This window comes from Triticum urartu, chromosome 3 (genome assembly GCF_003073215.2).
Source record: "Triticum urartu cultivar G1812 chromosome 3, Tu2.1, whole genome shotgun sequence".
NCBI classification, from domain to species: domain Eukaryota; kingdom Viridiplantae; phylum Streptophyta; class Magnoliopsida; order Poales; family Poaceae; genus Triticum; species Triticum urartu.
The window spans coordinates 707,504,003-707,514,317 of record NC_053024.1 but is presented as its reverse complement, the minus strand read 5'-3'; the positions used below and the strand labels follow the sequence as shown (position 1 = coordinate 707,514,317).

General features: G+C 41.4%; 1 protein-coding gene across 1 annotated transcript; it reads right to left on the bottom strand.

Moving 5' to 3' along the window:
- Positions 1-2,107: 2,107 nt before the first annotated feature.
- Positions 2,108-9,423, bottom strand: LOC125549317 (WAT1-related protein At1g68170-like). Its single transcript, XM_048712759.1, has 9 exons — positions 9,216-9,423; positions 8,144-8,318; positions 7,986-8,048; positions 7,296-7,412; positions 6,218-6,455; positions 5,105-5,263; positions 3,615-3,766; positions 3,402-3,493; positions 2,108-2,244 (listed from the first exon to the last, which is right to left on the bottom strand). The coding sequence occupies exons 1-9, from the start codon at positions 9,421-9,423 to the stop codon at positions 2,108-2,110; spliced, it is 1,341 nt and encodes a 446-aa protein (XP_048568716.1).
- Between the last annotated feature and the right edge of the window lie 892 nt (positions 9,424-10,315).

The window sequence follows — 10,315 nt, the reverse complement described above, 5'->3', positions numbered from 1 at the left end:
AAATCTGACCCGCGGGCGGCTGGCTACGTCATGGTTGTGGTGGAGATGACGTCGTGGGTATGGAGGCTACTCTACTCGTGGTGGCCAGTCTATGTGCCCGGCGTGTCCTGCTGGCGAAGCAGAGGTGCATGCTAGCGATGGCGTTCTCGGGCGGCAGATCTGGTGGTGGCCTTCTCATCATAGTGATGGGAGGTCAAGCGCAGTTAACCATGGGGCGGCGTGCGAGGGATTCATGCCCTAGTGCCAGGATCTGACGGTCAGGGCGGCAGTTGCCGTTCGTATGGGCGACGAAAGCGGCCGACTCGCCGGTGGGAGCACACTGCGGCACCGGGAATCGGGGCGACGGCCCCTCTACTTTGACGGCGGTGGCCCCCGTGGTCGTGTGGGAGATTCAGAGGCCGAATCTCAAGGTGGTGACAACCTTTCTGAGGCTGGCACAGTATGGGACGTCCCCTCCAATAATAGACCGGGTTCAATGCGGCTCGGCAGGTGACACATGCGTCTCTTTCGAAGGCGTCATGTAGTGCCTATCGTCCGCAGGTGAAACCGCCGGCGGATGCTACGCACGAAGGCTATTGCGAAGTCGTCAAGTCATGCCTTGTTTGGACAGGTGCTGCACGGTGGCTCTGGTGGAGGTGTCATGTTTAGCATGTCGCTGCTGGATCAAAGGTGATGCGATAGTGACGGGAAGCGAGTTGGTATGGGACGTCTCTGTATTCCGACATCTTTTACAGAGGTATCCAATTATCAATGTGTCAGTAGACGGACAAGGGATGATGGTAGAGGCAGCTTCAGCTTCAACAACAAGTTTGTGCACTCTAGTGGAAACACAACACAAGATCTCTGATCAGGTTATGTTGACGTCCGCCTGCATCGTGTCCTTGCTGAAGATGATGGATCGAAGCCTAGCTTTGGGGATAGGAATCCTGAGATGAACCTTCGGTTGTACTCGTCATCATCAGCGCACATGCGGCGATTCCTTCTTAAAGGCGTAGCGTAGGAGTTGTATATTTTTAGTTTCGAGTTTTTCTTTTTATCGTAGAGTTAGTGGTTATCTAGTGGCGTAACTGTAGCGAGGCATGCATGCTCGGGTTTTATTTCTGTTTTTTCGGATCGATGTTGTTCAGCTCCTGGATTTTGAGTTATTAATAATATACGCTTGTGTGCACCGCTCGATACAGAGGCTAGGGTTATCCTCCTTTTCATAAAAAATGTACCAACATTTAAAACAAATGATCACGTAAATTATGAACTCTAAATAAAATATATAGTTTTATTTCTAGTAGAAGTAAAATATATAGTTGAGTTGTACAACAGAATGTTAGCCATATACCAACAATTTAAACAAATGATAGCATACATCATAAACACATACAAAAACCAAAAAAAAAGTTTGATTCCTACAAAACAAACATGGCTTGTGAATTTATTTCCATTAAAATTTGGGAAAATAACAAATATATGGAAAATATGTAGCTAAACCTGGATGTGTACTCCCTGATGAACAATAAACTAAAAAAATAAGCAAAAAAAACTGAAGATTTCTTCAAAGATGCTGAAATGGTTAGGCGCTTAAAAAAGTTTTTTCCATAGATGATATTCGAGGACAGTGTCGCTTTAGTGGTGTGTGGTGTGTGGACTATCATGTTATGTACTCTTGTTCCCTTACTATGTCACCCGGTGCATTAGAACATATAATCTACGTCCATTGCATGTGTATGGTCCCTTCCGTGTTGTTCTGCTGTGGTGCATATGGCTTGGATGTTAAAAGATACTATCACTGTGCCATCCAGTCTATATTTGAAAACATGTTTTATCTATGCATCAAGATACACTTTATGTGCAAGCTCTATTTTTCATTCAGCAACTACCGACATGATTTCTAACTATGTCCTCAAGACAGCTCCCAACACAATAATAAAATATCTAATTCAGCTATATATTGAACCAATTATCATATCCGATGGCTTACCGTTGGCTGGGCAATGCGTGGCAAGCCGCACCCCTATCTAGTACTGATGTATGGGCGAATGTATTTTAGAATCTTAGACCCAGATAGATCAAGACAAAAAAAAAACAATTGGTAGCTACCATGATTACAGCCACTTCACTTGGAGACCCCTGCGTCCAGCTCCTCATCCAGCTGGATAACGGAGCTCTCTAACAGCACAGGGTGTGGCCTCTCCTCAGTCGTCGCGGCCACACCGGACTGCTGAATCTCTTTGTCCTCCTCTTTTTGCATCCCTGCACAATGTTTAAAAGGAACACAGAACATATCATCAGTTGTTTGATCAAGAGAGCAAGTCAAGCTGCCAAGTAACCAATCAATCCCCCTATTCCCAAGTTCTTATTAGATTGTATGCCAACTTCAATTGAAGTCCAGGAAAATTCCCTCTGCAAGCAACATAATAAGCTAACACTCAAAATTCAAAACAGGCACGAATTATAAGCTTCCACGCAAATCTGAGATTCCAACTACATGCAAATGGGGATAAACTCGAATGTGCCGAGCAATCCAGTAGAAATACTGCGGAAATTTTCCAGACCTATCTCCCGCTCCCACAGTGATAATACTCGCTGCACTCCACATGTACTTGGCAGAAGGACAGTAAAAATGCAATCCCAGAACATAAAATGCAAATCCCCAGCCATCCCCGTTTGTCATGTTATCCTTAGTTGGTATGGCATTAAGCCAAATCAACCACAACAAAATGGTTTTCAAGAAGGGAATTATGTTTCCACAAGTGCTTATAGGGCCTATTCACCCAACATGCCGCAAGGTTATTACAAAAATGCAACAATGTATTTACCAGGATTGTTCAATATCCCCTTAGGAGCAGTCAAAAGCAGATCACATTCTGTGATGCTGATCATGTAGACCTTCATCTAGACAACTCCCTATGCTAACAAGCCAACTATAGCATTTGCTTCAGCTACAGATGGAATATAACAAAGGAAATTGCAACTTGAAAGGAACTAAACCACATATCATCCCAAAAACTAGTTTTCTACTCAGTTCCCTATACAACACACCTCCAACCACAAATGTAAAGATTTTTCACTTTCAACTCAGCCCAACAAGTGGAATCACTCTGCTTGTGTTTAAGGAAAGCTTGGAGCCCTCTGGTGTACTTGGCCGTAACTAACTTTTGCCATATACCATCAACACTCTCTAGTTTCCTCCACCAGTTACACAATTTCTTTTACTATTAATGTTATACAAAATTTTAATCCCAAAGCCACCTTCATTTTTAGGTCGACAGAAAATCTTCCATTTAATCATATAGTACTTTTTTTTCTAAAGAATCTCCCCTTTGCCAAAACAATTTTCTCCTGGTCTTAACTGAATATATTTTCAATCAGTATCGGGCAACCCTGTCATATACGGTTCATATACAGACCTGTAACCGATGCCTTCATCGCGTGTTGTTCATTGGCCTTTCCATAGAGGTATATGTATAGACCTCCTAAAACTAAAGCACTACCCAACAAGCTGTCATAAAATAGAAAATTGTAAACGTTAGAAAGAGTATGTAAACTATGTAGAAGGTATATGTAAAAGAACCAATCTCTTGTTTAATATCTGTGTTTCCAGGAAATGATGTATAATTTACCTCCCAACAGTGAGGCTTTCGCCTAGCAACAGTGTTCCTAAAACAATGATGAAGATCGTCGATAAGGTGCTGAACATGGCTGGAAAAACTGGCCCCCGCTTTTCAACAGCATATAGGTTCAGCCAATACTTGGCTGCTGTGCCAAGTGCGGCCTACGGATTCAAATCACAGGCAATTGCGTTAATTCATTGTCAATTTACTTAAATTGATATAATAATAAACAAAGAAATGTTTTGAATATTTCAAAGCCAAAAGTAATGTTTTCATAGTTCTCAAACATAGCCTTTTGTCATATAATATACCTACTTCATACACTGGCGGAGCTTAGTGTAGACCAAGGGGAGCCATGCCCTCCCCCCCCCCCCCCCCCCCCCCCCCCCCCCCCTCCTTAATTTTGGCATTCATTGAAGAGCATGCTAGTTCCGACACTGACTTCTTAGATCTAGTTTATTAGGTTACAAAAGATTGGTTTGCTGAAAGCCAGGAGGGAATGGAAAACCCAAAAATAATCGGTGGAGGGTGGGAGGTTGGACGAAGGGGTGGTGGGGAGAAAAGTGAAAGATGGAACCTCAGGTTCTTTTTTTGTAGAGAAGAGATGGACGAGAGATAGATATAGAGAAGACAAAAGATGTTATTTTTAGAAACCGTGAATCCCTAAATCTGATACGTGGTCAATCATGACTATTGCTAGCTTAGCTGCATGAAGATGATTGCATTTTTTAAATAAAAAGTGGATTTTATTGACTCAATATGAAGCATCAAGATGATTGCATGTCTGCCTAAAAAAATGCATTGCGTGTCTATCCGTACATGTACCATTTTGTGTATGCATACATGTGGCAAAGTGAATTGCAGAAACTATCGTTATTAAAGGCTAGGGTTGCAAGAACCACAATTCTACTGATTTGTGCCAAAAACCACTAACTTTGGACCGAAATTTTTGTAAAAAACACTAGTTGGCGACTTTGGCCCATCTGATGATGATTATGACAAGTGGAGCCCACAAAAGCTGACGTGACATAATTGTTCACGAGGACATCGTTAGACAGGAAATTTGTACATATTTACGAAACAACCCTGGTAGTTTACAGGGATACCCTCATCAAAAACGGGCGGCGGCGGCTCGTTTCGGATACGTGGGAAGGTCAACTGGAGCCGGCCGCCATAGCAACTAAGGATAACATGAAGCACGGGTCAAGCACGGCTCGCAAGCACAACTTAGCATATGTGGACGAACGTAGTGATTTGTTTGTCTCTTGTTTCATAATAAAATAATAGTTGAGTACTGATGTACTCCAATGAACTAAATCTAAATCATGGCCGAAATATTCTTAGCACTGAAGCACAGGTCAAGAATAAAAGTGCAAATACAACAGTGAATATCTCGATGGACAATAAGGGTTGACAATGCCAGATCCACTTGGAGCCCGTTTCGATAATTTATACAATATTTGGACAAATAAAATCAATACATTCTGAAAAAGACTTACTGAGTAGACAATGGTTAGTAGTTGAATGTTCCATCCTATTTGCCAGGCAAGTTTATGCCTGCTCATAATTATTCCGACGGCGAAAGTTTGCACACCACCCAGAACGCAGGTCAGCACAGAGGACCAATGTTTCCATGGATACACCTTCAAAACTTTCACCTGAATTATCAACATTTATGCATTATCAGTTGTTAAAATTACACATCTAAAGCAAAGAATAACAAGAATAAAATACTGAATTATAATATGCTTCTTATGGGAAAAAAATACACACTGGCCTTAGTCCAGAAAACACCAGGTGGTTAGTAGTTGCTCGACAGCAGTGAGAATTTCAAGATGTATCTGCAACTAACTTATGTACTTATGGTCGTTATCATACAATACGAGGTCTAAATAATCAGAAAGAGTATGGTCATAGGTACAGGATTTACAGACCAATCTAGCTTGTCAATTTGTTAAGAGCATGGACATAGGTACATCCTGTGGTATTTCGATGACTTGACTAGTCAGGTATAATTGATGTTCTAAAATTTGACCTATTAGCTAGGACCGGACAGGTGGTTTTCTTCCAACAGTATATCCTTATAATCAGCTGGTAAGCCTTGCGACTAGCCAAATATGCTGGATAATTACAAACAGGTGGGAGGTGCATTGAAATTTTCTGGCTGTACACAATGTTTTGCTCAACGATGCCATATTCATACAGTAGCCAGATATTTCTGATTGATAAATGATGATACTAATGTAACTACAAAGGTTCATTTTCAGGACATGATAACACATCCATCATGCTAGAATCAAGACATTTTCCCACCTTCCAGATGGTCACATTGTCGTTTTCGTTTTTGGATTGGAGAAATTTGGAGAATAGATCTGTTTGGTTCATATATAGTTGAGCAAAACGTTGGGAGCGCTTTCTTGTATTTTATCTTGGTTACTATGCTTGAATGTCTTTGGGTGATCAAGACAAAACAAACCTATTGTTTGGCCCCACTATGCTTGAATGCCATTTATTGGTATCAACATATTCGCGATGTTATTGTGTTGTTGCGTACATCTAGTGCTGATAGGTTACCAGAAGTATTTTAATTTACATGATATTACTGAACAAACCTGTATAGGGTACCAAAGTGCATAGCTGCTGAAAGCACCAAACAAAATCAAGGTGCCCCTCAAATGATGCTTTCCAGAAGCTCCATTAGAATCTTTTGGTGTCACTCTTATAATTGGAGACCAGAGATGCAATTCTTTTCCTTTGTAAAGACTTATTAGTAGAGCCCCACCAAAACAAACCAGTGCTCCAATCACTTTCGCACTGCCGACCTTGGATTTTAGGCGCAACTTCTCCATGCTGCAAAATGCAATTCGCTTTTTTTAATCTGTAATAAGATACGTAACTGAACTATACTATTCATTCTGTGCATTAGTTCGTATGCAAACATGTAAAATCATATCCGGCGGTTATTTTGTTGTGTTCAGGTGGTTCTAATATATTGACTGTCTATCACATATTTACTCGTAACCATAATAAAGAAATGCTGTTAATTAGAAAAATTATTATGCAAGCTTCAGAAATACTTATTCTTTCAGTATTCAGTATGTTGTTGAAGCAAATTATTTTGACAGTTCAAATAATGATGTTGATACCAGGAGAATAACATCCTTATGAAATACCATGTTATTGCTTCAAAGATTTTAATCATTGTAAAGTATTGAATTATTGTATATATTGGTAATACAAATTTAATACTAATATAGTAAAACTATAATTTTTACTCAGACTGTTCGTAGTACTAATGAAATCAACTAGAGGTTCACTGACGTGTGTATGCATATATTTATTTAGTTTAAGATGGTATCATTTCTTTTACATGTTTAAGGTAATATAATATTAGCTCATATCATTTCTCAGAAGATTCTTATAATGTTTAAGCATATATTTATAATTTTATTAGGTTTATGAAAAAATGAAGATGTGGGGCTTGTACTTTGTAAAGGATCATAATTAGATAGATATCATCCACTACCAACATTTGGCTAACTTACTGAAAGCAAAACAATTCTACATTTGAATATCAGCTACTAGAAAAAATACAATCAATTTTTTTTAAAAAAATCTATAGAATATCCACATGTAGCACTGGTTCTTTCCAATTATAGACTTTTATGTTAAGAGGAAAGACTGTTTTACCCAAGTATTATGGACAAGATAAAGGTGAAAAGTGGAGTCAAACTTGAGAAGATCACAGCATAGGAGGCAGGTGTGTCCCGTAATCCATAGTAGTACAAAGCCATGGGCAACGAATATCTGTACGAATTAAATATATCATCAATACATTCATCTTCTATCTTAATCATGTACATAAACCTAAACCCAATATATTGCATCACATATTCAGTCTAATTGAATCTCACAAAACTGATTAATCAGAAATCATGCATCTTAACATCTTAATTCAGTTTGAAATTATAAACAAACAATACGCGAGAAAATGTCTGATGAGTCTGGTAAGCAAGTTTTTCATTTATAGTTGTGGGGAGATTTCGATGAAAAATTGCCAGCAAAAAGGTTTGAGGACCCCTCAAGTTGATTTTATGTTTTGGCATGGAGGTGTGTTGACTGAACTAATTGGATACCGCTTGGTTCATCATCAGACCGGCATACGGAAAATTGATATAAATAGTTATATACCTCATCGCCAATTTGACTCACTAAGAATGATGTGAATCAGGGACAAAAACATATATGACCTCCAGAACACCAAAAACTGATTATTTGTGCGAAGGAAGGTTTTTAGGATACCACGTGACACATGTGGTAAGCAATTCAAACTAACCCAAAAAAAAGGAAGGTTTTCAGGATAGTAGATGAATTGTATACCCGACAAAAGCATTGATGAAGAGCCACCCAAGAGTCTTGATATCCAATTCCCTCCACTTCCCACTGCAGACATGTCAAAAGCTTGAGCCAATTTTAGCAAATATAGTAGCTCGTTTCCATATAAGATATAAACTGAACAGAAAAATGGTCTAACGTACCTTTCGAAGAATAGAGCAAACGGCATGATGAAAATAGCAGCAAGCATACTTCGATAACACAGCAAGGAGAAGACAAACATGCCACCATCAAGTGCGACCTTGCCTAGCAGTATAGTCCCTGTGTTGAACAGCTCCACAAGAATCACGCACAGAGCTGGTTTCCATCTGCTGCTTCCTGTACGTGTGACAATTTCACTAGAAGTATTTTCCTCGAAGCAAAACACAAATCGTAACCTAATGCCAAACTTGTAAAATGAATCATGCATTATATTAGATGAGGATGCTGCAACGTCCACTTGCTTATTCTCCTCCCAACTTCCTATTATTACCCTTTTTTCATCTTCCCTTTTAAACTTTTGAAAAATATAAAATAAACTTTGAGAAATTCATCCATGATTTGAGAAGAAAAAAAAAACGAAACTCTAGAAATAACAAATTGTAGCAAACTTCTCACAAAATTTCACTATACATGGATTTCAGAAATCTTATTAAAAACTTTGGAATAACATCTGAAATCATATACAATAAAAGTGGCAGGTAATTAATTTTGTGATGGAGAAAGAGATTGACGGCGGAGGCCTCGAGTCATGGTCACGGTCACTGGCGGAGGCCTCCTAGGTAGCCTGCCATACCTTAACCGGGTGCAAAAATAAAAATAAAAATTGTATATGTATGCATCGCGTCTCCCTGGACGCTCTACGCTAATTAGTATCGCCACGAAAATCGCTAAAGACCTGGTGAAAATAAGCCAGATGGGCCACAAGCTGCTGCACGAGACGCATCGCACTTTGCACGCACAAGTCGTTAAAAAAAAGGTCGTTCACGAGCGAGATCGAAACGAGACGCGCAGACGACCCATTCTACGGCAGCCATCCCAAGTCCCAACTCCCAAACCTAAGCATGGCGGCGGCGGCTGGCCAGGAGCAAGGAGGACGGGACGGCCGACGGCGGGGAGTCGGCCAAGCAGGCCGGGCGCACTCCCCAGCGAGCGGCGGCAACGAGCGGCGGCGCAGCCGCGCTGACTCACGGTCTTTACCACTAACTAAACGGGCGATCCATCATGCGTACGTACCTTGGACCTCCACGGCGGCGGTGTCCGTGTCCTCGCCTGGGAAGGCGCATACTTTGCTTGCATTTGCAGCACTGCGGCTGACTAGGCCCCGGTTGTTGTCAGCATATCCCGTCGAGGCCGCGTGGAGGGCCGGAGAGGGAAGCCGGCGCGAGTTGGCAGCTCCGGCGGCAGGGTGAGCGGAGGAGAGGACGGGCAGCGCACTGTTCATCGCCGGTCGAGCTAGGGTATGTGAGTTGGTTGGGATGCTTCAGCAGGGCATTCGGGAGAGAAGCAAATGTGATCCCATTTTATAGATGTAATCTGGACTGTCGTCGTCATGTGGGGGAGGGAAAACTTCCTAGGCGGTCGACCTGGTACGCGATCTAACAGACCATGAAAATCTCTCTCCTTTCTAACCACCTCCAGTCCGCACTCCTGGGCAGGCATCTTTTTCTTTTCTTTTTGGATCATCGAGTGGTAGGTACCCTGGGTTGGATTACTTCAGGCTGCAGGAGCGTGTTCCCCGTACGTGGCAGCTGTGGAAAAAACAAAATCCACCCAGGCCTAGGCGAAGCATTAATATTAGCTCGTCCCAATTTACTTATCTTAAATTTATCTAGATATGGATATTTCTAAACACGTTTTGTATTTATAGACAAATCTTTTTTTCAAGACTACGTCTAGACGTACCATAATTTTACAGAAGGCAGCGAACTAATCTATGGTTGGATGGTTAGAGGGACTATGGTATCCCCAGTCCACCAGGGTTCATATCCTGGTGCTCGCATTTATTCCTGAATTTATTTCAGAATTTCCGGCGATGCGCATTCAGTGGAAGGAGACGTTCCCATCGACGACGAGGTGTTTAAAAAAAACTTTATAGAAGGCAGAATTTTAATGGAGGACATAGTGTCACATAGGACCAACGAAGGACAGCGGCGAACACAGGAGGAGAGCAATGAGGAACCACCCGTGTCTCCAAACACAATTCTCCCAATAGAGGAACGACATCAAGGACTCTGCCATTGTACCACTCCGACACGGAATCGAGGCTTTCACTCGGAGAAAGCCACAACTCCAAGTGAGCGAGGGACATGACAAACGCGCCTCGGCGACGCCTC

Excerpts from the sequence above, each read along its gene's own strand:
- LOC125549317 (XM_048712759.1), bottom strand. The coding sequence starts at position 9,423 with ATGAACAGTGCGCTGCCCGTCCTCTCCTCCGCTCACCCTGCCGCCGGA. Across the intron at positions 7,413-7,985 it reads TTCATCAATGCTTTTGTCGG|ATATTCGTTGCCCATGGCTT; the intron begins GTATACAATTCA and ends TAATTCGTACAG. Across the intron at positions 5,264-6,217 it reads CACTTTGGTACCCTATACAG|GTGAAAGTTTTGAAGGTGTA; the intron begins GTTTGTTCAGTA and ends TTGATAATTCAG.